This window comes from Akebia trifoliata, chromosome 1, assembly GCF_017979445.1.
Source record: "Akebia trifoliata isolate Shusen 1 chromosome 1, ASM1797944v1, whole genome shotgun sequence".
Taxonomy (NCBI): Eukaryota; Viridiplantae; Streptophyta; class Magnoliopsida; order Ranunculales; family Lardizabalaceae; genus Akebia; species Akebia trifoliata.
Genome location: NC_141375.1, coordinates 8197786 through 8225702, shown reverse-complemented (window position 1 = coordinate 8225702; position 27917 = coordinate 8197786). Strand labels below are relative to the sequence as shown.

At 34.7% G+C, this 27917-nt stretch overlaps 1 protein-coding gene across 4 annotated transcripts; it reads right to left on the bottom strand.

The window, feature by feature from the left end:
* Window positions 1-27122, bottom strand: LOC147410630 (K(+) efflux antiporter 6-like). Of its 4 annotated transcripts, none has more exons than XM_086437614.1 (20): window positions 26736-27122; window positions 26025-26068; window positions 18756-18811; window positions 18516-18588; window positions 18338-18399; window positions 18183-18258; window positions 17944-18000; window positions 11322-11393; window positions 11134-11217; window positions 10313-10381; window positions 9820-9897; window positions 9490-9578; window positions 7473-7569; window positions 7274-7327; window positions 4632-4727; window positions 3419-3607; window positions 3249-3326; window positions 2478-2522; window positions 1148-1240; window positions 1-849 (listed from the first exon to the last, which is right to left on the bottom strand). In XM_086437614.1, exons 1-20 carry the CDS (start codon window positions 26953-26955, stop codon window positions 820-822), a joined length of 1662 nt encoding a protein of 553 aa, XP_086293740.1. In that variant the 5' UTR covers window positions 26956-27122; the 3' UTR covers window positions 1-819. The 4 variants fall into 4 exon arrangements, with proteins under 4 accessions (XP_086293740.1, XP_086293734.1, XP_086293752.1 ...); XM_086437608.1 differs by having other exon boundaries at window positions 17926-18000; window positions 26736-27121; XM_086437626.1 differs by lacking the exon at window positions 18756-18811 and having other exon boundaries at window positions 17926-18000; window positions 26736-26891.
* Window positions 27123-27917: the final 795 nt, after the last annotated feature.

Here is a 27917-nt window from a genome sequence, read left to right as displayed (position 1 = left end):
TAGAATTGAATTGTCTGTTTATTTTTGAATTACTACTAGTTGTTGGGTATTTGAGATATCCACCAAAGGCATATTGAATTTATATCTGGTTTAAATTGTAGATAGAGGATTCAAACTATGAGATGTACAAAAAGAAATGTCGTGGTGGTGGCTACAACGATTTCTACAGTTGCTCAAGCTGTTATTGCTATCAAACAACTCTTAAATATATCTAAAGAGATACACATTAATATGGATGAAGAGAGACAAAAATACATGGATTTGATATTGCATAACAAACACCAGTGTCGATCTAACATACAAATGGGGTGCAGACTCCATCCACCATCTATGTGCATTAATTAGAGTTCAAGGTATTATGAATGACACCAAAAGGCATTTTAGTTGTGAAAGTAGAGGTGCTTCTCCACCCAAGTGGGGCATGTCATCAGGTTGAAAACAGGGAGATAAATCACCAAAAAATTCAAGTTTTGTTAGTACTTGCTGTATTTCCCAAACCCATAGGACCCAACTGCGAACTGGTTCACTTTGTACTGATTCGCGGTTTGGTTCGGTTTACAGTAACGAATCTAAGTAGCACAGGTTTAACAAACCCATTAAATTAGAGGGAAAAAAAAAAACTCAAATTACAAGGTGGAAACAATTTTATACAAAAATCAGGGGCAACGTACCGGGAAGATGACTGGAACCAGAGTCCAAGCTTCAAATCAATCAAAGTTTACCGGCATCTGGATCCTACTGGTTCTACATTTGCAGTTTCATCTGGTTTTGTTGCTCACTCACTTGGTCAGGAAATGTGATGGGCAACAAGAAGTCAACTCAGTCTACTGCTTTTGCACTCTTAGGCACCTGTTCACCAGAGTAATAAGAAGCCCATCAGGTAAAGATGGACAAATTCCATTTTTAGTTCATGTATTTTAATTCATGAAACATGAGTCTTCGACCGTCGAAGTAATATACTTAGCACTCTCTGTGCAAATGTTATTCTCCTTTATATACAATCTGGAAGTTGAAATCATATTCAAAGTACTTTAAAGACTAACTCAGGCAAGGATAAAACGAAGCCTGTGAAAGTAGATGAAGTCCCTTTCCTATGAACAAGTAAGTGTGCATGCAGAATATATATCAAAACAAGAGGAGAGATTACCTCAATAAGACTGCCATCGGGGGAGAACCACCCCAAGAGCACTCCAAGATGCATAACAGCAGGAATCAACTTGAAAAGCATTGGGGTAGTCACCTACATAATTTGTTATATGAGTGATCCTCTGTGCAAACTTTACAAAGAAATCAAAAGCCACACTGATTAAGAGCCCCACAACTGCAAGCTTCGCCCCACTCATGGGGCTGATATTTACTGGAATGTGTTCCAAAAACATGGCTCCATATATTATGCCTACACATTGTCTTGTTAGGAGAAGGGAACATTTTTTTTTAATCCATTTCAGAATATAAGCATCAACAATCAAGGATCCACCAGACTGCTTAGCTTGCAATTGGTGCAACTTTGAGGGGCCCTGCCCATCAAAAGGGCCTTTAGGAGTCAAAATCACACGTAGTATGCATGTAGATTCCGGATTCCTGCAAAATCCAGAAGTCAAAAGTGGGTTAGAAGCTGAAGCTGCCCGAACCCATTTTGGCTTCTGGCTCATGCGGCAATCTAGACCTGCTTTTGGCTTCTGCTCTTGCAAGAATCCAAGTGGAATTAGAATTTAAAAAAAATGAGACAAAAATGTCCCCATTATCTTTATTTACTAGACACCCACTCTTCACTATTCACACCCCCTTCTAAGGGAATTATGGTCAATCAAACATAATCTAGAAGCAAAAAACTGCTTAGTACCAAATACAACTTCTAGATCCCAAAAGCAATTCCTGAACAATGTCAAAAAGCAACCACAATTCTTATAGAATTGATTGAAACTAAATTGATTCCATGAAGAACATGAGGGCGGAGCTTCCCTAAACGAGCCCTTACTATTTAAAGTGACACCAATTCTGGGGAATTTCTAAATCACTGACAAGTGGAACCCTCTGAAAGTTTTTGTCAGTACTAAGTGAAATTCTTCACACCCACCCTTAATAATCACCACAACGAACACAAGGTCATTCCTTCAGTCTATCAATTGGCCACATAAAGGATATCTAGCAGGAAAAGAATGAGACAATCCTAAACATTCTATAAAGTGTGTCCCCGGTTCAGCTTTGATCTGAAAGAACATCAGATTGCCCAGATTATCTAATAGCTATGACCTATGATTATCAGAGTTTGAATCTCCAAAGGAGGTCGCAAACTGACAACATGCACACTTGTGAAGACTGAATTAGAGAACTTTCTTTTCACATGTTATTGACATGTAATAGACATACACACAAGATTGTGTTGGAACTCTGTAATCAAACCCTGGCCTGCTAGGGCCTGACAAGCACCACAAATCATCTTAATCTTATAACATAATTTCAAATGGATTACATACCAAACTTAGAGCTGTTGTTCCAAGAAGCAGTCCGTACAGTTTACCCTGTAGAAATGATAAGACTTAAATTATTTTGCAATTGACTAAGATACTAGTAAAAGGAGAAAAATAACTCTTAACCTCTTTCAACTGTTATATGTATATGGGAAGCGTTCGGAGGCCCTAAAGAGAGCCAAACATTTTTTCAAAATAGGGGTTAGAAGTTTCGGAATGGACTGATTTTTTATGAGGATAATTTCTGTGGTGAAGAGATCATCCTCACCAAAAACCAGCTCATTCTGAAAATCTAACCCTAGTTTACAAGTTGAAATATCGTGGACCGTCCAATTTTTGTAAACCACTTTTGATGGGGTCAGAAGTTTCGGAACGGGCAGATTTTTGGTGAGGATGATCTCCTCATCAGAGAGACCATTCTCACAAAAAATCAGCTCATTCCGAAACTTCTAACCCATACATTGAAAAAATATTAGGCACAATGTTTGGCTCTCTTTAGGGCCTCCAAACACTACCCTATATATATGAATGGGACAAACATTTTGACAACATGCTTCGTCCTATATGGGTCAGTAGTTTTAGAATGGGCTGATTTTTTGTGAGGATTATCTATGAGGCAACCTCACAAAAAACCAGCCCATTCTGAAACTTGTAACCCATATAGGAAGAAACACATTGTTGAAATGTTTGTCCCTTGAACGATTCCAAAATGACCAAATCATTTTAATCTGAACATGGTAAATAAGATGGAAGTGACTAATTTTGACAAGTACTAACTTCAACTAGATGAAGATTAGAAGCACGACTGAGAAGAACAAAGGCAAATTCCCCAATTTGTGCCAGCGACATCCCAACCTACATATAAAGAAGAATCTAAGGTCATTTTGTCAACGACAACATACATAGCTCGAAACGATTACTATGAAGTAGTTAGAATCAAATCTTACAAAAAGTGAAGTCTTGTTGTTATAGCCAAATCCCTTAACAACTGTGGTGATCACAATTGTTTTCATAATGATCACCAAAATAACGGCCGATAATAAAATATCAACATGGATCCAAAGGAAATGGAAATGGATCAGCATTCCAATGCTGGTGAGAAAAAGAGCAGCAAATAAATTGCGAATGGGTTCAACCTAATGAAAGAACAACCTTGTAATTAGAAAGTGTTAAGGTCAGAATTCTCCACCAAAATAAATAAATATCCATTGAAAAAGATAATCCACAATCACACCTATAAAAGAATAAAATAGAGAATTCATTCAAATAGATAATCCACAATAACAAGAATACTGGTATAACTTTTGTACCAATGTAACAATGACATAACATCTTCTAAAAAATTAAAATTTCACTGTTGAACAATGTTTTGTAGCAATGTGTCAGAAACATCTTGATACACTTCAACAAAGAAATCTTTAAATTATTCAAACATTAGTTTTATATTATTTATACGACTTTAATCTACATTAGCTTATCTAAATACATTCTTCTATACTTTACACTTGCATGAACAAGAGCAATCAAGTCTAACCAACATTTTGTTACCCATGACAGACACTGACACACGAGTCTGCATTATTTTTTATTTATAATTTTACGTGTGAACAGGGGGTTTACCACGTCTACAACGTTACCACGCCAATGAGGTGGCACCTTCACGTGTCTGCATCTTTGTTACAATGATTTCGTACAAGTTTTATAAAAATAAATAAATAATCCAATGAATTTAATAAGCCAGAGGAGCCCTTAGCTCATTATTTCACATAGTTGGATTAGTGGTTCCCTCTTTTCCAGACAAAGAAAATGAATGAAATGAAGGCGAGAAGCAATCTTGGAAAGCAGCATTTACAATGAAATGGCAAGCTAAGCGACAACAGAAGAGTTAAAATTGCACAAAGAACAGGATGTACAAGTCAAATAGCCCATTAGATGAGCAATGAAACAACTGTGTATTACATGAATCCAAATATCAGTTATTCAGCAGATTACAACAGAATCGCAGTGAATTTAAACTATTGTTTTTGTCTCATTGACAAAAATAAATGCCATGCTTCTATCCTGCTCATAAGTTTCTGAACGCCTAGGCAGAAAGTATAGAATTGAACTCACCTAATGAATTTCTGATAATAAAACAATTAAAAAGATAGGTAATCTTACTTGTTCAAGTGTATGTTGTGCAAGATCAGTTGTAGATATCATCACTCCGGCAGCAAAGGAACCAAGTTCAAGGCTTAGCCCCAACTTGTCACTACACTGTAATTATACAAAACTTCCATATTTATGTTTCATAATTGTATCACACTAATAACTAATTATAGGTCATTGATATCATTACAGGCATAGTCACCGAGTCGGGGATCGGGAATAAGTCGGAAAGGAAAAAATTCAGTAAAATCGGGAAACATCAGAAAAAATTGAGCAATGTTAGGGCTATTTAATCGTTCCTAGGTCTTCTCATATTATATCATCAAGTTCTACATTAAACTAGAATAATAAATCAAGATCCACAACAAGTAACCACAGATCCACAACATATTCAAGGTCTCTACTATTCAAAATATAACAAAGATCACAATGTCCGAATTAGGATTCATTAACAGATCAAAAACATCGAATCAATGTCATTCTCATTTGCATCCTCCTCATTTAACGCATTGTTTGTAACACTCACAAAAAATAAATAAGGGTAGTATAATAATTAAGTAATATTATATATAATTAAATAGTATTATAGATTTATGAAATACCTTAACCTAACATATTTATTTTAATAATACTAGGTAACTAGTAGGTACATACAATATGTTAAATGTTTAACCTAAGTATTATGTAAATAATTACATAGGCACCATGTGGCTGCCTAACTAAAATTTACATGGATGTATTGTAACAAGATTTATGGCCTTAGGTGTGAACACAACCCAACCCACAAAATGCTTGGACGTCCAAGCACATGAATTTCACTTGGATGTCCAACACATATACACCCCCCCTTAATTGATTTTTGACAAGCCCAAAGTCCCCCTTAATTACACACCTCTCCCACACAACTCAAACTCTTAGGTCATGAACACTCTAATGAACCATAATTAATGACCCTAGCCTAAAAGCCACATATAAATACCCCTCTAACCCAAAACACCAATGCATTCATTCTCCTTTTATCTCATCCATACCCCACTCCCAATGTCTCTCTTTCTATGTTTAACGTGCACACACACAGCTAAGGTAAGAAAAATTCGGAAGAAGAACTAGGGAACAAGGAAAGGAGAAAGGAAAATTTTCAGATTGTTCCTAACAAGAACTCTAAAAGTTCAAGGCAAGTATTAACTCATGGAAGTCATAGTACGGTGCAAAGGTTATGTTGGGACACCCCAGAATTTTATCGAAGCAACCAAAACTCCCACTCTTTACTTCTACCCTTTCTCTTAAATTTATTGAAGTACACACATCACCCTAATACTGTTATTCCTTTTGTTATTTCTAAATGGTTGGTCAAGCTGCCTTAATACTTGATTCTAACCCCTTTATATCTTTTCTTAAAAAGAACTTGCTATTTATCAATGTTCAGCCATGCTAACTTTATGCTTGATTCCAACCCCCTTTATTTTTCTTCGTAAAAACTACTTATTATCTCTACATGGTTGGCTATGCCGCCTAAATATTTCAATTAATACAAGCTCGAAACTTTCACATACATTTAGACTAAGGTCAGACCTTATGTTATTACATTTTATAAAAGGAGGACTAATACTTGAACAAATAATAATAACCATCACCCGATCCTATCCAGCTAAATATCATGAGGGGTGGTTACTACCTCAAGAGAAGTAGATCCCGGGTAGGGTCATTCCCATCTAAGGATTGGAGTTCAGAAAGTCCCAGGGCATTTAAATAAAAGCACCTTGACTAGAAATACCTCAAGGAGTGTGGAACACTGCAGGTTCAGGTATATCTCGTCGAGGTAGCTCTTTAGTTGGCTAAATACCGTTAGGGTAGAAAACCAGCCAAGAGAGGTTGATCCCAACTCTAGGCAACTAATAAATAGAACACTTAAATACATATAAATTACCTACGAAGAACTTGAAAATTACCGCTACACAATTCCTGTGTGTTTTATTTTGAACTCTGATTTCTGTGTTCATATTATAGTTTTTATGGCTTAATCATTTGCTTGGCTTCACCGCTCACGAACCATTCATGCCTACAGATAATAACGATGATCAAGACCTTCCAAAAGAACTCAAAAGTTGGGAGGACGTGGTTTCAGGATAAAAACACAATTTATTTTGTTCTAGTTTGTACCCGAGATGGATGGTTGTCGAACTATTGCTATTTCGATGTAACCCATTTTGTTCAATAAAAATTATATCTTCCGCCTTTATTTCTCAATATTAAGAAATCGCATTCCAATTAAATCGAGATTTTCCTTCGAAAATCTTGCAAAGAAATTGGGGCATAACACTGTTCATGATTTAATCGTGAAGTTCTTAAAAGCCACGTATTATTAAAGAAGTCGTGATTAAATCAGTGAAGGAAAAAGTCACAATATAATCACGAATTTTCAATAAGTCAGAGACTTTGGTGACTATGATTTGAGGATATTTTCTCATAACAGGAAAATGTTGATCAAAGAACGTGTCTGAAGATACAATTACTGTAAAAAAGTAGGAAAAACTTGCATATGGAAAAAAAAACTGTGATCATCATGCATATAATATGAAATGAAAAAGAAAAAGTGTCAAATATGGAAGTGAAAATTGCAGATAACAATCCAAGAATTAGGAAAAGAAACAAACCCAAGAAACAAGCAAACAAAATGCGACCGATGCCAATTGATAAAGCTCATTTGTCTGCACAGATAAGACAACAGCCAAAACTATGTTAAACATTAGATATCCATGGGGTGCTCTAACATATAACAATATTTGATACTAAATGATAGTACTTGAAAATCCATAGCTAGTGGTTCAATCATTTAATCAAAGAAAACCATACCTGTGATGATAGGCTTATCATCAGCTTAAAAAACCAAGGTACGCAAGTACGAGAAAATATCGACAAAATGGCCAAAAATGAAACCAACAAAACCAACCTGATTGAAAGAAGAATTAGTATGTAACAAAATACACATACTCCTAATTCCTATCAAGCACAATGCCAGAATACAGGGCGATGAATTTCAACATTACAAAAAATACTGAAATATTTTCATTTCCACAAGGCTTAAGAAGATATTCAACAAACAATACATTTTTGTGTATATTTCGGTGGAAATCACTTTTCATTTCCTGAACTATTTCTGTGAACACTAGATTTCAATAGAAATAATCCAATTTCATGTATAAAAATGCAAGATTTTGATGAAAGTATTTCAATAAATAGTAAGTTTTGACAGGAATTTAATATTTTCAAAATTATTCTAGAAATATTGCAAACAATTATGAAAAAAAAAATAATACAAATTTCATGTAGAGAGGACTTGTATTTAAGCCTAATATTCACTCAGTAAATAAATTATGATTGATAAGGTATCTATATAAAATCTTATTTTGATGCATTATACATATATTAGATTGCATGTATAACACAATTGTTCATGCTCTAAGTTGCCGGACAAATTAGTCATTTATTCAAAAATATTCAGAAATGTAAAAACTATATAACAATTGTGAATGTAGTGGATCATAATCTTTTCGTTTAAGCTTGTATTTTACATAGTGAGGTGCATGTAGTTAATGTAACATGATTATTCTCAATTTCATGTGACTAATATAATTCCACTTTTTAGGCTCAAATTCTTTCACATAAACAATCCATCTTTTTCCAGTTTATTGGTTTTCTTTTATCTTTGCTATAGTTTTAATGAAAAGTTCCTCACTATTTTCATCTTTTGAATGAAAAATGTACTTTTATGCATTGATAGGAATATTACCATTTCAAAACTAATTGAATAGACAATGAAACCAAAACGTAATGCATTGCAAGAATCTGGAATGTTTCAAGTAATCATTTTTTATAAGCATATTTCAAGTAATCTTTAACCTTGAAAGAAAAAAAAAGATCATACATCGGAAGTATAATCCGCACACATCTAAGTGGTAATTTAATTGACGTAAATGTTACATATGCTATTCCTAATGCCACTTTTGTTATATTTATAACATGTCTTATTAGTTTTGGGGGCCTTTGGCACCCACTTTTATGTATCTTGTGAACAATGTTTTATATATTTTGTGGCTCGCACATTTGGTATGTGGACTTCAGATACACACTTTATAAACATGTCAGTGAATGAAAATTTTCAGTTGTGAAGTAGACAATTTAACCTACTTTTATTTGTTTCTCTTGTGGAGATCTTATAGTCCCAACAAAAACGGATATCAACATAAATAATATCATGCATCAATGACCTTGGACACCTCTCCTATTTTTCACACAAAACTTCCTTAATATATTTTACTGTATTAAACCTGTAGTTTACTGCAAGATTGTTGAGATTTAAATGCTTGTGACCATTCCACCCCTTCATTGTAATTCATTTCCTACTTTTTATTTCTGCCGATTAGAATAACCTATCAGTCTAGAAAAGGGTTTGGTTCTCCCCCATACAATTTTCACCAATGCCAATAACTCCCTACAATACCTGAGCTCACCATACTCTTATCTCCGAAGGAGGTCAAATGAAGATGATTCATCTCCTCTTCAACCTCCCTCCTTCCCCCTCTAGAAAAAGGGGGAAAAAGTACTTGCATAATGATTCAAAATGTATTAAATAAACAACATATGAACCATAAGCCATTTCTTGATCTCAAATTACTATGAGTAACTTGGGCAAGGTTGACCAATATTATTCATTAACACCCGAGCTCTACAAAATCAGAATCTTATTGTGTACATATAATCTGTGCCATCACATGCTAAGTGAATTATGGACAAGGATTTCAATTAACAGTGGAAAAATTCATCAAAAAAAATAAATAAAAGTAGTCCGCATCCCAGGTTCTTTACTTACGACTTAGTCATGGATATTATTCCTTGAAGAACCCCAGAGGTGCCACCCAGAATTGGAAGCAGTGCAAACAGCAAACCTACAGCACAATCCTGGTGGGGAAAGAGCCAAAGACAGCTCAGAACTCAAGCAATTTTGTGCATGTATGTTTTACATACGATATATTTTCAAGTATTATCATCCAACTATGTTCTTTTTTCTTTTTCTTTTTTTGGATAAGCATAAATTTCATTGAAAAAAGCAACTGGTTGAGATGATTCAACTATTAGAATATATTTGCATACGATCTCCAATAATAAGTTCATGATTAAAGATAAGAGGGAATCATTTCACCTGGAGAATAAGGGTTCCAACTGTGATTTGGCCATGGAGGGCATTGATGCTATTTCTATCCATTAAAAATTTCAAAACCTGTGGCAGGATTAAGATGAAATGCTCAGACATTTTCACTGCATAAAATACTGGCAACATTGCAAACAAAAATAATTCTAAATCTAAGAATGGATAGTACTCCATGGGCTTTTGTTTGAAGGACACAAGGAGATGAAGGGGTGAACGGCGAGATATTTGGAAACTCAAACAAACGTAGTTGAAAAGAAAATTGAATTGTTCAAAGTGTAAGTATTTAAAAAGAAAACAAAGAGAATTGCAAAAAGATATTTGTTTTTCTTTTACCATATATAAGTTTATTGTTTACAACTTAGTTGTTCAAAGTATAAGTAAAACAAACATGATCACTAGGTAACATGTCGACCATTTTATTTACCATACATTTAACCAGAAAGTTAATAAATAAAGTCACTTTACGTAAGTATTAGAGAGCTACCACAGCTGTTGAAGACATTGACAGGAATGCACCAATAAATACTCCCTCCGAAGGTTTCCCCCCACATAACTGCAGAAAACATGAGTTACATACATCAAAACTGCAGCAAATAGAATATCATAGATATTATAAATTTAATACAACATTTGACACTGGAAAATATTTCAAGCTCAAAAGTACCTTCCAGGTGCTTAGATCAGTAAAAGTAAGAACTTGCTTAATTAATAAAAGAAAAAACATGATAAGATTAGCATCATAATCTTAGCCACAAAGAATGTCGCACCACAATTCTAGCATGCCTAGAATTTCCTTTTGTAGCAAAGAAATGAAGAAAAAGATACTGATTGATATACTTGACACATAATTCATGTCAGAACAAGATGTCTAAAGGGCATCATCAACTATGCCTCATCCCAAATAAGGGTCAGCAACATGAATCACGTTGCACCATTCAACATCATCAAGAGACAACTTCAGTCATGCATGATATCGGGAGAACGTCCTCACATGAGCCAAAATCAACAATTTTTGGGTCTATGTTAAGGGGTTTGACCTTATTTTTGTGTGGCTGTCAATCTGATGGAACCCTTGTTTATCTGGTTTGGGTCAGGCAATGAAAGCCTTAGGTCTGGGGTATTTACGTCTCTAGAGTTATGGAAAACAAATAACCCTCAACAGAAATACCAAATCCACAAGGAACAAGTTTATGTTTTTTAGCAAAACAAAGTACCAAAAAAAAAAGGAAGCATCTAGCCATTTCACTCTTTCCAGTATAGAGTAGAAAATTGTTCACTTGAAATGGTCAGAATTATCATACATACTGAAGCTGTTATGCCACATAAGCACATAAATAGGAAAATTTGGAGAAGGCCTCCTAGAACAGCAACAGCTCGAACCACTCGAAGCTGCATATATGGAGGGAACAAATCTAAATTGCAATTGAAAATACAAATTGACGAGTTTAAAAATTAGAAAGAAGAGGAAAATATGAAGGAGAAAATAAGCAAACCTTTGCAGTGGAGAACTCCAGGCCCAGTGCAAAAAGAAGGAACATCACACCAAACTGAGCAACTGTTTCCACCTTATTCCACATAGACATGCATAGATGGAAAAATTAGAATTTGAATGAGAACTGAAAACTTAATTGGATTAAATTGATCCTATCCTAGTATATCATCATTATACAAAAGATAAAAAGGCTTTTCTATTCCCATTATCACCATTGTTATTCATTTTTGGAGTTCAACAAGTGTCCTTTTGTCATGATATAGCTAATAATTCATACATCAGAGGTCACCTCCAACAAATTTCTGGTAGCATCTGGATGCAAAAATCCTCCTTTACTAACAAAGAATTGCTAACTTACTATATGTCTCAATCTTCTTGCATCATCAAGGCTTTCCAATGCGTATTGCCACACCAGACTGACACGAATCATGGATTCATTTAAGTAACCTATAATGAAGAATGTTGATGTGAATCTCTAGGTTCATTTTTTCTCAGAAAACTACTTTTTCAATTTATCAAACTAAAAGTTCAAATTGTGAAACATTTCAATTATTTTTGACAAAATATAGTTTCGAGAGATATTGGCAGAAAATATCACTGGAAGTCTCAACATTCAAGAATTTTGATTGATAAATAGCAAATTTAGAATAGGACCAGTATATTTCACGGCCAGTTCATAAACTTCAATTGAAAGAATTATTTCGGCTGCATGTATCTAAACATTATAAATCAACCACATTCCCTCCATTTTATTTTTCTCTCACAAATCTTTTGAAGTGACAGCTTGACTTCCATCTTGGGTTAGGGGCTGTTTTGTAAACATTATCATAATTAGTTATGTGATTGATAGTCAATTATGGATCATACAATCAATTATGGTAATTTTTAGGACACTTGATGACACATATAATCAATTGTTTAGTAACCAAAAATTTAAAAAGAAAATAATCAATTATTTCAGAACAAAAATAAAGGTTTACATAATCATAAACAGAAATTTCTCTCACCCACTCTCCTACCAACTTTCATGCTAAGAACTAGAACTATCAATATGTCGTATCAAACCCGAATTAAATATCAGATATTTCTGAAGCTCTGATATTTTCCCAACTAAATCAATGTCATCCTATCATAATCAATTTGAATAGTGAGATTGAGGGTTCTTGGAAGTATGAGTTCAAGTAAAGGAAGATCAGGGCTCTTTGTGAAGTTTTTAATTCATGCACGTATGAATTACAGTAATGTAAGGCAATCAGGGAAGCTGATTTTTTGGCCAGGAAGGGAGCTATAAATCATTCATTTTCAGTTTGGAATGTGTGATGCTCTCTCCCTACTGCACTAGTACCATTGTCCATGATGATGGTCATTGTTCTTATTCTCATTTGTAATCCTCCTTTTCTGCTTTAATATAGGGTGAGGTCCCAGATCCCTAGAGTTTATTGATCAAAACAAAAAAACAAACAAAAACCTTATGTTTTGGATGGAGGATTGATAATGAACATTTTCGTGCATATTATCTCAATTATCATAAGGGCATTATCAGTATTCTCCACATTCTATCAAGTCTCTTTTGGAATGTTGGTTATCTTGGGAGGAGCGTTTAGAGCTTCCAAAAGGATTCTTTGGAGCATTCTTCCGGGTGCCATTTTGTGGGGTCTTTGGAAGGAAAGGAATAGACGTACTTTTGAGGGCAAGATTCTCCAATTGAATGATCCTATCTTATCCATCCTAGGTTTTTTGTGTTTTTGGGGAAAGTTGTTCAAACAGTTTAAGGGTATCTTCTTTGAAGATTTTGGGATTTGGGGTGTAATTTAGAGGTGGCCTAAGGGCTTATCTTCGCTCCTTTTTGATAAGTTGTATTTCGGGGCCACTCGACCCCTTTTTCTTTCTTTAATAAAATTTTTAACCTTTCAAAAAAAAAAAAAAATTAAATGTAAACTCATGCACAATTACATTGTAGACCCTTTTAAAGTTTTGAGGTGTATCTGGGAATTCTCATGCACTTCATTTAGGTATCATGCAAAACCAAGAAACTAAAATTATCCTAATTGAGGGTATTTCTTTGGTGCAACAAGAATGTGGGGCATTAAGAGCCAATGGATCAACCTCAAGAAATGTGGAGCTAGGGATCATCTAATAGGAGATAGGCCATTATACTAAATGGGTCATTCAAGCTTATTTAAAGACCTCCTTTAGATGTTGGTCCCACTCTCCTTCAAAAGTCATAAAGAACCCTGAGATGCTCATCGATTACACCACTATCATCAATGCAAAGGCAATGCATCTAAACCATTGATCATGATGGGACATGCCACTCATTCTTGGAGCTTCCAAACGACAACTTTTCACCGCCTTTGTGATATTAAAAAAGAAAATAAAAAAACTAGTCAAAAGTGGTAAAACATGGGAACCAATCAAAACCTTACACATGCATGCACACCCCAACCACCCCCATCTATTTTAACGAGAAATTGAATTAGGCAAAACAAAAGTACTCTACTTGTGACAAGTAATTTTATGCAATAGTACAAACTTAATGATGTTTGTGACATTATCTACTGTCGCAAGAATTTAAGTTATTCTCAGATCATGAAACCCTTAGGTACCTTAGTTCCCAAAAGAAATTAAACCCAAAACATGTTAAGTGGGTTAAATTTCGACAAGAGTACACTTTCGTGTTAAAACACAAGGGGCCAGTTGAGAATAAACCAGCGCATGCATTGAATCGTAGGATTGCATTAGTACACTCCATGAGGGTCGAAGCAACCGGGTTTGAGCAATTAAAAGATGAATATCCCATGTGCCCATATTTTAGGAAATTATACACTTCACTTCTGAGTGATCCAGTGAGCATAGTCAGAAAGTTGGAGGACAGGTTTAAAATGGCAGGGGAAAACTTCGGAAAAAACGTAGAAAACAGGGAAAAAATGATGAAACATAACAGATAAAAAATATATTAAAAATTATGTAATATATATATATATATATATATATATAATACATAAGATATTTGTTTTAATTTATTATATGTTTCCAATATAACATGTTCTCAAACATAATTATACATGTTATGATGCAAAAAAAAAAAAAAAAAAAGTTTACTCATCAGCATATCTTTTGTCAAAATAATACACTATTGAAAAAAGATAGTAATGATAACATCATGATATCATCATAAAATCCCATATTTCTATATTTATGAATCATCAATTTCTATTATGTATAAATCCCACATTAAAAAAGAAGGTGTTTATTTTTATTTTTATTTTTTTTGAAAAAAAAACTTGTTTAAAATGTAAAAAATGCATTTAAAACGGGGAGGAAAAACGTGAATTTTTCAAAAGGTCGCATTTGTTTTTATTGTTCTAATAGTTAAAGGTCTAAGACATGTTTAAACACATTTTTTTCAAAAAGAAAACAATGTTTTTGTTACTATGCCAGTGAGGAATAACAGTGGGCTTGTCCTACAAGATGGCTACCAATTTAAGGCACTAAACTTGCATTCCCCATACCACGTTATGGGATTTTCTCATTTGCGAACTCCACGCCAACAGAGCGACTAGACATTTTGAGTGAGAGAAGGCTATTACTCTTGTTGAGGATAGATTTCTAGTGTTGCCAAAATATTTTTTGAAGAGGTTCGTTTGCAAGGATTGCCAAAGACCATAGTATCTGGTAGGGAAGCCAGATTTATGAGTTACTTTTGGGAAAATGTTGTGAAATATAATTGGTACTAGATTGTAATTTTCTTCAGCATACCACCCACAGACAAATGGTCAAACTGAAGTAGTCAATGAGAATCAAGGAAATTTATTGCGATGTCTTGTAGGTGATCACATTAAATCATGGGATTCTTTAGTGTCCATAGCTGACTTTGCGTATGATAGATAAGTCAATAGTATCACAGGCATGAATCCATTTGAAGTAGTTCATGGTTACAAGCCTAGGATACCTATTGATCTCATCACTAAGGCAGTTTCACAAAAGCCATCTAATTCAGCCCAATCATTTCTCACATTCTGAGATTAGGAAGAGAATTACCTAGAGGAATGAAAATTATAAAATGCATGTTGATTCACACAAAAAGTTTTAAGGAATTCCTAGTAGGTGACTACGTGATGATTGGTATTAGGCTTGAGTGATTCCCATAGGGAGTTGTGAAGAAGTTGCAAGCCCACAATACTGGACCTTTTAAAATATTGAAAAGAGTGCATACTAATGCGTATGTGATAGAGCTTCCATCTGACATAGGAATTAATTCAACATTTAACATGGAAATCTTGTGCCTTTTCAAGGATCAACAATACTAATCAATAATCCCTCTTGTCATCATCACGTTAACACTTCTTCTATTTCTGACCCAACCCATGGCCCATGGCATTTTCCATCACAATTTCCCACACCTTTGCCTCCTACACCTATTATATACCTCAAATACAAGAAGAAATAGAGGATATCTAGGATCATCAAGCGATTTCAACCCAACTTGGAGGATATAAAAAACTTCATGTTAAGTGGAAGAACATAAAAGATTTAGATTGCACTTGGATTATAGAGGCAGAGTTACAAAAGATCGACCCAGATCTCTTGGAGCAGGTATCATAGTTTTATTTCTCCATAGATGCCATTTTCTCAGTCAAGGAGAGTTGATGGGGACATCAAATCATCACGCACTAAATATTACCATAGGAGGAAGAAACCACAAGTTTCTTTGTGGATCTGTGATAGCTACATTGGGAACTTAAAAGCCCCATGTGCAAAATCTTTTGAAGACTCCAGATTGGAGAGTGTATGTGGGCTGTGTTCGGATTGAGGAAGACTTGTTTGATGAATTAGAATGGTCAACAAATGGCCATAATGTTAGAATGTTTGATTTTTTTTTTTTTTTCTTGGGCTTTTATTTTGGACTTAGTTTTAAGTTTCTAGGTTTATTTTCATGTATTAGTATTAGTGTTTGGAGGTAGTTTGATAACTTTAGTATGTCTCTTTATTAAGTTTATAAGGGTTGAAATTTTAGGAGACATAAAGTTAAGAAAATTGGAATATTTTTGTAATTTATATTTAAGGGTAGCTTAGGCATTTGGTTCTTTATGGTGTTTTAGTATTTAAACACATCTTTATGTTATTTTAAGGAGCTTTGGGATAAAATTTACAACCTTGAATGTTGGGGCATTCATCTTGGTGGACAAGAAACATCAATAGCTTCCATTTTTCTTCTTGGTTTACAAGTATTAAACTTATTTCTTATTCTTCATCATCATTTTCCATAGAATTCTTTGATTTTCTGTTTCTAAACACTATATCATCCCCTACCAACATCCTTTAGAGTCCCTATACATTGTAGAACCTACCAAATCCTCACTCAAAACCTGCCATGTTGTTTTCCAACCCAAACCAGTCTCAAAACCCTAGTCGAATCAACCTAAGTCACTCCGAAAATCATCCCTACTTCATGTCCAATAATTTACAACAAGCTTAAACCATACTAACCTCATTTTTATTCATCAAACCTATAGATATAACTTTATGAACCCTAATTTTCTATATCTTCTCAAATATTGTTAGATTAATACCCTAGGCCAGTTGGAAGTTCTATCTTCCATAAGATCATTCAATTTAATATTTAAGATTAAGCCTAGCACGACTTCAAACATTGTCAGAATTATTTGTTAGTTATTTATTAGACTTTTCTTATTTTATGCAGTAGAATGAAGTATTGTATGATATTTATTGTCCTTGGTAATTTCATTATAATCTCAGAACCAACATTCTGGTTAGTTTCATAGTCCTACACTAGCTTTGTGGACTATGCTATATCTATGATTATCATTTTCATCTGATGTTATGTATGTATATCATTGTATGTATGGGCCAGTTTTAATTTTATCCCCATGCCCCAGATTCCAACATGTGATCATGGGTCATGGAATTTTGGAAATGAGGGGCACAAAACAAGGTATAAATTTCTTTGTGTATAAATCATACAAGAAAGAGAAGGTGGCACACACCCTGGATGATGCTAATATTTGGGAGATCCATACATACACCCAAATTAGCTCCTTTTACTTTGCTCAGCGATACAAAATAGTGTACCGGTGCCATAGTGTGGCCAATGCTATGGATCTTAGAGTTCTAACTAATTATAAATTTTTTTTTTTTTTTTGGATAAATGATATGCTTGTTTACCATAGTTTGATAATTTGCCTGGGAGTTCATGCTTGTTTTATCATTTCCTAGAATTTCTATGTTTTCCACAATATTCCCATTAATTGCACAACAATTACAATATTTACACTTTGCTAGAATATTTCCAAAACACTACCATTTTTGGATTGATTGAAACATGCCTTGAAATCAAATTTTAAACCTTGAAAAAACTTATACGTTAGATAATAATTGTATTCACTTTTACCAATCAAAAAAATCTAGTAGACAACTAGATAAGTGAATTTAAATGACATAGTCATATAAGGCATGATTCATTACTTTCCTCGGTCAAAACAACCTATTATAAGGTGCAATAAATTACACATTGGTCAAGAATTTTGAAATGAATACATTGTGAAGGCATGGGTTATGGTTCTGCAAAAATAAAACCTACGTACTTGCACCATTTCACTCACAAAGCTCAAGCCTCCAGGTCCAATAAGAGATCCAGCTAGTAGATATCCAGTAATAACCTGAAAGGATTTCAGAATGGGAAAAAACGAACTCTTTTAAATTAAAAATAAAAGGAGCAAGGAATCGGTAAATGTGTGTTTATATAAACTTCGATAAGTTTATCATAATATAATAATTTGCTCACTAATGGCAGTCATCACAAACAAAACATAGGGAACTAGGGAAGTGATAAGGTTCAGACCGGCTGTCCAGCACAAGCAAAGGCGATGCCGCCACAAGTTGCAGATACAATGACAATTACCAGATCTGAGATCAACCTACAAAGACAACAATTTTGAAATTGTGAAAGATCTGATAAGCTAAATATGACTGCAATTAAAAACTTGGTAACTTTACCTTAAGTCCAACTGTAGCACAGGATATCTTGAATTGGTATTGGATATGATAAATACATTGTCCTGAAAATAAAATTTCTAACATATATGAGAAAAAAAGAGGAAAAACTCGCAGCATCCATACATCAATCGTAAACTTCAATCAGGTATAAGTTTCTAATCCTGCAAGTGGTACTTACTCTTCGATCGATTAATGTTGGGGTATCTTCAGCACGATTCTCATTAGTGAACACATCGTGAAGTTGAAAAGACCTAACATAAGATTCACAAAGACATGAGATCAACTCAAATTTCAGATAGCAAGGCTAAAGTTACTTTTAATCAAATATAATTTCTCCATGTACAAATAAAGATGAGACCATCTCCCCTGAAAATAAATAATATCATTTGTTTATCAATTTACATGACAGAAGATATACTTTTCCTTGGTGACATTTTTCTTGGGCTTAACTCTAGCTACAGTTTCCAGAACTGCCTGATGAAGAAAAAATACAAACGAAAACTTTGTTTCAGCAAAAGAATAAGCTAAGATTGTGTTAAAACATGCAATCAAATTAGAAAGCACATTTTAGCATTATGTGTGCTGTTAAGAAAATAAACCACCTTGAAAGTCATGACTATTACTAGTACATATTGCCCTTGAAGCATTGCAAATTTAATTTGATTAAGAAACTGGAGCTCAATATATCGTGATAAGTACCATTTAATAAGTACTAAATCCTGCACTTGAAAGCAGGTGGATTCCAAAGCAGTTATGGAAAATAGAGGAAAACGGGAAGGTAAGGCAAAGCAACAAAGCAGAAAGCATGTCCAGGAAAAAAAATAAAATATTCCAGTTTCTAGCTGCACATGTAACAATGTGTCCAAAAGCACACAGTGTAACTTGCGCAAAACCAATTTAAAGCACAAACTATCACAATTATAGAAAAAATAAAGCAAGAAGCATTACAGCTTTTGTGGAAATCTATTGATACTCTATCAAGCATAAGAACACATAAATTACCTTTAAATAGTGGTAGAATTAAGAGGAAAGATTGTTGGGAAAAGGACCTGATTTCAGCATCTCTGAGTTTTGTCTCTATAGGGTAGTAAAAGAGCCAAGCTTTATGCAGCTCCTCTTTAGCAGGTAATCCAAGGAACTCGATCTTGACTTGGGTGCATTACAAAAGCCTAAAGTACTAAGGACGAACAAGGCATGTTCAAAATTTATTACATATTTTAAAATAAGTTCATTGTTCTAAATTTACCTAGCTCAGCTTTTCCATGGCTTCCTACAGTATGACAAGGATGAAAAGAGGAAGTACCATCTTGTAAACCGAAAGTGCATTTGCTCCTCAAAGAAGTAAGGGATTAGAGTTTTATAGGTTTGGGGTTGTGAATTTTGCTTTCTTGGGCAAATGGCTGGGGAGGCTAGGCTTTGATCATGAAAGTTTGTGGAGAGTAACTAAAGCAAAATACAGAAAAAAGAACTTGGGATGAGAAAGTGGGGTAGCTCACTCATCTTTTGGTGGGGATTTGGAAGAGTCCTCAAAATTCTTCTTGTTTTTTGCAATAGAATTTCCATTAGGATTGCATTGGGAGTGGTAGTAGAGTTCAGTTCTGTGAAGATTGTTGCGGTTCATTTCTCTCAAAGAGCAATTCCCTAACTTGTTTACCATGTCATATAGGACGGTGATGCCAATCATCATTTTCATGGTTCTGGCCAGCTCCTATGTCGCTTGGGACTTAGGTTTTAAAAGAGCTTTTAATGATTGGGAAATCAAATCTTTGTCTAGCCTCACTAGCTGAATTTTCCTCATTTCCATTAGCCCAAGTGATGAGACAAATGGATATGTATCGGTAGACAGGATAGGATTTTCTCAATTAGGTATTTTATATTTCCTATATCATGCATCCCAAACGGTGTTTCCATCTATAATGGTTTTGGGTTCTACAATCCTTTTGCAAGTATCTTTTTCTGTTAGATAGGCCATTTTGAGTAAAGTTCTAACAATAAATCATATCATTCTTTGAAGTCTCATCTTGTGAATTTTCGCTCGCTTTGTAAGACTAATGGAGAATTAATGACTTTGTCATCCACTGCAAATTAGTTTGTGATATACGGTCTCATTTTTTGTTTCTCAAATTTTTGGATGTTTTCCTCGATCATTTTCTTCTCTATTTGAAGGGTGGAAGTCTCTCCATTTCTCATTTTCTTCTCTATTTTTGGATGTTTTCCTCGATCATTTTCCATAGCTTGGGACATCTGGAAAGAAAGGAATTGTCAACGTCTTCACAAGTTGTTAGTATTTGCTTAAGAAGATCATCATTTCTATCGTTAGCTATCTTTTCTTTTTAATGAAAAGCTTTTAAGGAGATTTTCTTTGAAAAATTTGTAGATGGGATTGGATCTATGCATTAGAAAGAATTAATGTCTTGGTATGACAATCATGTACATAGTATCATGTATGTGTCTACATTTAGGTAGTCTATCCGAGCCAATTATACCCAGGGCAATCTTGTGTAGATGCATATCGATTGAAATTGGACTTTAGTGTCAGGCCACCCTTTAGGCTCAATATACTTGGCCTTGTATTTGGGTTTTTATAGGCATATTTGTAGGTGTTGCACAATCAAGCGTCGCAACGAGTACAACTATGATCAAAGGTATTAGAGCAAGCTTCCAAACCCTTATAGTTCATCATGAGTTATGCCAAGAATTGATGACTACATATCAACTAGCACCAACACTATGGAACAACAAAGATTGAAGTAAATGACCATTTTGATGGGGATTATAGATGGTACGAGGTGTACCATGGTATAGACAATTTGTAAATAATCTTGCAACCTTGATCAAGAGGGTGAACATTCTCAAGGAAGACACTTGAGGCTGATGCTCTTTCAGGAGCAACTCAACGAGCTTGCTAAGAAGTTCATTGCTCATGAGCGTGCTCATGATTGTTTGGTATGAAACAATACTTTTGACCAGCTTGACCTAATTCGAAAAAGTCGAAAGTCACAACTCACAACAACAACTGTGTACCTCATATGTGACATCTACTTATGGTGGAACACTGAAAATACCAAAAAGGAGAATGGTCAATGCAATATCAAGATGTAGGATGACTTGAAATGTGAGCAAAAGAACCAATTCCCTCCTGAAAATGTGCAGTTCATATTTCAAAGAAGTTGAAGCAACTCCACTAGAATAGTACTATGTGAGACTACGTCAAGAACTTTTTGTGATAGTTAACATTCGAGACATTTCTGAGTAGGACAAACTATTCCATTTCCTTGAGGGACTCAAGCCTTGGGTTCAAATTGAACTCCATAGGCAATGTACACAAGACCTCGCTTCTGCCATGACTGTAGTAGAGTAACTGGCCAACTTCACCTAATGGGCAACTTGATGGGTGGGGGAAAAGAAGATGAGTCAATCTCAATAGAACGAACGAGCTAAAGGGTCTAGCAAAACTCAAAATATACGAACGAGTGCTAGCCATAGCTCCCAAAAGGATTACTCCCACTCATGAAGCATTCGCGCCTCATCAAGATATCACCATCACAAGCCTTCCAAGCGCATCCTATGTGGCAGATAACATAATACATCCACATACCCTCAACAAGCTACCTTGAATGCTTCGCTAGCGATACAACGTGAGCCCAACCACGATAGCATAGGAATAATAATAATGAATCACATGGGAACTCCTCATCAACCAAATGCCATTAACAAATATCCCATGGAAAAGGACTCCATAAACTAAAGAAGGACTGCAGTTGAATGAATGCCATGATGGTAAACGCATGAGAAGCAAAAGGAGAGGCAAAGACCGATACTATTACCTTCAAAAAGCCCTGGTGCCTCATCAAGATATCACCATCACAATTCACAAGGCTTCCAAGTGCATCCTATGTGGCATATAAAATAAGACATTCAAACACCCTTAACGAACTCTCTTGAATGCTTTGTCAACAACACAACGTTAGCCCAACCAAATGACGCAAGAATAACGATAATGAGAAAACAAATTCCACTAAAAAGAACTCTTGTATGGTCTAGAAATCCTAGTGAGAAAACCCAAGAAATGGTGCACACAAGAGCTACTGATAGCTTTATAGCTCATACTAAGACAAAGCACCTCAACCTAAAACGCGTGGACTCTAGTTGTACGAAGGTCGTGAACTCATAGGCTATACGAATTCAAGGGTCAACCAAGACCATGCCGCACAAAATGAGTACATGGAAGAGGGAAATTGAATTGCTTCCAACTTCCCTCGATGAATTTAAGATTATCATTAGCATGGATTTCTTCCGTAAAGAAGAAACGATCCCCATGTTACTCATGAACTCACCGAACGTATTCAAGAAATGCACATGCTTTGTCACATGTCCATAGGTAAGGAAGATGGAAAAATCACGTCATCCCTATAACTATAGATATGATTGAAAAAGAGGAGCAAACGCACCTCACTACCTTGCGAGATTCATTCTTCAACATGATGAAAATCTTACCTTTTTCCATTACAATAACTCTTATCAATTTCTCAAACTTCAATTCCGAGCAAATAGTATCATCCAACTCAGAAAACATATTTTTCTACCCCACGTATGATTACTACAGCCTATTTTCAAAAATCACTTATTCTAGTGGTCTTCCTCTACAATATTGCATGCTAATAACGAAGTTTCAAATTATCATCATTATTTTCAGCAATATTAGCCCACATACCACTATCGTTAGATTTTTTTATCTACAATCTGACTTATAGAGACAATTTTATTTTTTTTGGCAATTAAAACAATGGAAGTGGGATTTATCGTGCCTTTGAATTGAATTGTTACTTTTACCTTTCCAATTTTCAGTTTTTCCTTCCCTTTTAGGATCTTTGCCTTCTTCATGGAACTCTTCTTATAATAGGCGTAAAGCTTTTTGTTTATTGCCTATTAGGAATATGATTTCTTTATTTAGTGCCCTATTAGAGATAGAATTATTTTAGTTATTTTCTACTAGTAATTTATCTTTTAGAAGTTTAATTTAAAAGTTTATATATAAGGAAAAGGTAGTACATACAAGACATTGTGAAACAAAAACTTTAATGAAATATCTATTTTGTTAATTTTGCCCTCTCCCCTTTACTTTTTTTTTTTTCTTTTTCTCTTTCTCATTCTTCTCTTGGATAATTGGCAATTGCTTGTGTTAGTGATTATTGGGTCCAAAAGTTGATATCATAACTTCACTTGGTCTGATGATCAATGGATCTTTAGGGAGCTCTCTTTTGGCATTACATGATGTGTAGGAGTCAAGTTGTGGATCTATTTATGGTAGTATATTACATGATGGCCCAAGACTAGCCATTAGTAAAATAGTGATATTCGAATCCATCATAAGAAATGAAGAGGAACATATCACACTATGCTCCTACTCTAATATAATATAAACTAATGATACAAGTGCAGCAAATCTTAATCCCGTAAGAAGTAGTTTTCCATATCATATAGTGAAAGATTCAGTTGTGATTGGATGCTATCCAGACTAAGAAACTAACTAGACCAAGCAATATTACATATAATCATAGTGTATTAATTGAGTTTTAGTTTTGTCCATTCCGTGACCAAACTGTGTGAAGTCTTCCCCGGGGTCTTGCACTGACATTCAGATTCTTTCACAATCTCAACCCTCAATCAAAACACTACAAGTACATTTGAGGCTGTGCTTTCACTAGAGCCCCTAAGACCCCTTTGGACTAAGTTTAGTTGACCTAAGAACCTTTCTTTAGTATTAGAATAGACCTAAGAAGAGTCCCTTTGGATAGAGAAAAATGTGCTCCTCTGTCGGTTACCTTCTCGATTAGTTTCGACTAGCCAAAAAGCCCTCTTCAGCTAACCAAGGCCTGCCCTCAACTAACCAAAGACCCTTCGGTTAGATTTCTACAAACAACCTAAACCGAAATCTTGGGTCAGCCTAGTTAACTGAAAAGCCTCCTTCGGTTAACTGAAGGACTTCCGCAACTAATCGAAGAGTTCTTCGGTTACATTTCCAGATACAATAAAAAAATTGGTCTTCGAGGCTATTTGAAGGACACCATTCGGTTAACTAAAGATGTTCTTTGACTACCGAAGCTAATTAGCTGTTAGAGCACTCAACTAGCCGAAGACACCCTTCGGCTAACTAAACCTACCCGTTGTTTTCAAAATTTTATAAATAGAGACCTAGCTTCTTGGCTTCATTTGCTTAAACAACTGGATAGATCTTGGCCTACACTTAACACACAACATTCACTCTTCTTCTCCAACCTTAGGAACCCTATATTTCATTTGATGAAAAATCCTAGATCAAGAGCTTCAACCTTCATTTCCCACATCCTCAACATAACCTCATCAAGCTACAAATGGAACATCTCTTGGAGCACAAGCTGAAGATTTTTGGACCTAAATCATACTTGAAGCATTGGAAATTCTAGCCTTCTCAAGTTGCATTGGTAGATCTACATCAAAGGCAAGAGTCTTCCCTCTTTGGTTACCTTCCTTCATTATCTTTTTATGGTTTCTTGGTTTTTTCCTTTGTAAAAACCAAGTTATTCACAGGTACAACACCAATCAACAAAGTGTGGTGGGTCTTTTAGGTCTTCCTTGGTAAAAACCTAAGAGTCTTGGGAAGATCTCCCTAGGAAAGGTTGTAGGTTAACCTAAGTACAAAACCTTAGTGTAAGATGGAGAAAGCCAACTATCTCAATAGGTTTGTTGATTTTGTCCTGGGAAATATCAGTTGTAAATGGTCTGAGGTGAACCAAAAACCTTTGTTTAGTGAAATACCAAGACCCAAGATGAGGGACCCTTGGGAGTGGATGTAGGCATTTAGCCAAACCACTATAAATCTTGTACGTTCGGCGTGTTTGACGCTATTCCTACCTTATATTGTGCAAGCTATTCCTAACTTCTATTTTCCATTACATGTGTTAGTTCACTTAACTCATAGCACTCTCTTTAGTATCCTAGATATTATATTTGAAGTGACCATGTGTTGAATTGGTTTACGAGACTAGCTTTAGGGTGTATCTCACTAACATAGCCCTACCTAAAAGTTTACAACATAACCCTATTGTAAAGGATCTTGAAAAAGTCCAAATCCCCCCCCCCCCCCCCCCGCGGACTAGATTGCTATCCAAAAGAGAAATTTCAAAGTGTGCTCTCCACTAAGGCGCGAGAGACTAAAGAATGCAAAGCAAAACGAATGACAATCAACTTGAGACAAAATACATTTATATTGCAATACCAACATTTATTTTAACACCAACATTAATTTTAACACTCAAAGCAATAAAATTAAATATGGTGTTTGGCATGCGGATAACCATTCTATTTTTTAATGACGACCTTGTTTTCACTTCTTCTCTGAAGAAACTCTTCGGTTTGGTTTTCTAAATAGGTGAGAAAAATTCTTCAAGTGCCAAAAGGACAAGTAAGAGGGTGATAGAGGAAAACACCAAAGAATGGCTGCAATCGAATTGACATCAAAGCTGCTGCCATTCTTGCTCCATTTTTTTTTTTTTTTTCGCTTTTGTTTCATAATCCCTTTTCCTATTTTCATTAATTGGTGTGGCAATATAAGCTCTCACAAACAAAAAGTTCGTAACATAATTAACTCATAAGAACAGGCAAAAGTAGCTACCATTACTGCAGTCATTGTTGCACATTCACTAACCTGTTGTTCGGCAACACTGTTGTTGAAGCTACCGGTATCATCTTCTGCCAAAGAAGAACAGCCAAGTCAGTATGCCTCCAACGTAATTTTCGTAATCATCTGGCAATATTGTTGTCTAGAATTACTATTATTGGCCTATTAAATGAAAATAATGGTTTTCTCCTAATCATTGCTTATGATTGAGCTAATTTTATGCAACTCTGTTTTTTTATCGAATCAACACAAACCATCTTTTAAAATATCGAAATGCATCAGCCGATATATATTGGTATCGACTGAGCTCTATAAAAAACATTCCTCGTGAACTATTGGAATGTATTGGTCGATACCATATCAGATTTTTTTCCTTGAGTGAACCAGTCAATCAATATAACATTTTAGACTTTATTATCAATAATTAAACATTTATCTTTTTTAGGGATGATAGATATGATTTATATCCGTTATATTATGGTGCATCTCATAACATATCTTGAAGATTCGGATTTGCATTAATTAGCTATATATTAGATTGGATTCATTGATTATCTTTCCAAATCGCCGTATTTTTGCATATCTACATAAATCCAATAAGATAATTAGTTGTAATCATCATCCAAGAATTTCAATAAAGTTTCTTCTAGATAAAATTCATCATAAAAAAATAAAATAAAATAAAACACAGAAACTGAGGGAGAGAGAGAGAGAGAGAGCTCAGTCCTACAATACAACCTTCGGTTTGCTCATTCTCTGCAAATTCCTTGTCAAGAGCTCGATCGATCATGCCTGCGAAGCTATCCTCTCTAGATCTGGAACCTGAAGAGCCAGAAACGGTAGCATTGCTCAACCCCAACCGATCTAACTCGGTCTCTGGACGAGAAGGGAAAGAAGCGAAGCAGAGAACAAATGTCAAGAGAAGGAAAAGAAACTCGGAGGAAGAACTCCTCCTCATTGCAGAGTAGAAAAGGAGAATGGGTGTGTTGAGGCTTGAGCGAGGAATGTTGAGATTTGAGAGAGAAATCGGTGAAATGTAAAAAAGGTCACAAAGTTCTTATAATCTTTTCCTCTACAAAACAAGCCTGGCATTTTTGGATGTCAAGATATGAGCTCATGACCCTTAGTAAAATAAGTTAGTCAGGCTAGATTGACTCTATTTAAAGTAGAATCCATCTCCACGTCCCATCAACTGGTCACAAACAGTCGCAATCACTAGGTAATTTTACTTTTGAGTAAAACTATTCTCACTAATTTAATAAGATTTTAAATCTTACCATAAGAGTCCTTTAAACTTATCTTGTGACAAAAAAACAAAAATTTAAAATATATATATATTAAAAATAAATAAATTAAAAAAGAATAATATTAATTTTTACTGTTGAACTTTAATTTCAAATTTGAAAATTTGGACTACGTTTTTGGGTCATCCATTTTCAAAATCTTGGATCAAATAAAAAAAAATCATTTTTTGAATTTCTTTTTTTTTTTCTCTTTGTGTCTTTGTTCTACATAAAATCAGTGAGTTATATTGTTGGATTGCCAATGTGGTAATCCACTCGAGCAAAACATACCATAATAAGAATAAAATCTTATTAAGTTAGTATGGGAAGGGTTTTTCATTTATTTTCTAAATCATTATGGCATGTGGAGGTGGATTCTATTTTAAATAGAGTCAATCTAGCCTAACTAACTTAGTATGATTTAAACTCTTATTAGGGGTCGTGAGCTCACATCTTGACATCCAAAAATGCCAATTTTGTAGAGGAAAAAATTATAAGAACTTAAAATAAATCGAAAAATATATTATTCTTCATAGTTGAATTTTAACTTTAAGTTTTAGGAGTTTTAAGACTTCGGTGGCCATCCATTTTCAACACCTTGGATCAAGATCAAAAGGTACTTTTAAAAAATAAATTC

Bases quoted from the DNA above. Each gene is read 5' to 3' on its own strand.
- LOC147410630 (XM_086437608.1), bottom strand. From the start codon at position 26,955: ATGAGGAGGAGTTCTTCCTCCGAGTTTCTTTTCCTTCTCTTGACATTT. The intron at 9,579-9,819 runs GTGAAATGATTC...TTTCCCCACCAG, and splicing joins TTGGAACCCTTATTCTCCAG to GATTGTGCTGTAGGTTTGCT. The intron at 3,608-4,631 runs GTAAGATTACCT...TTCTTTCATTAG, and splicing joins CACAACATACACTTGAACAA to GTTGAACCCATTCGCAATTT.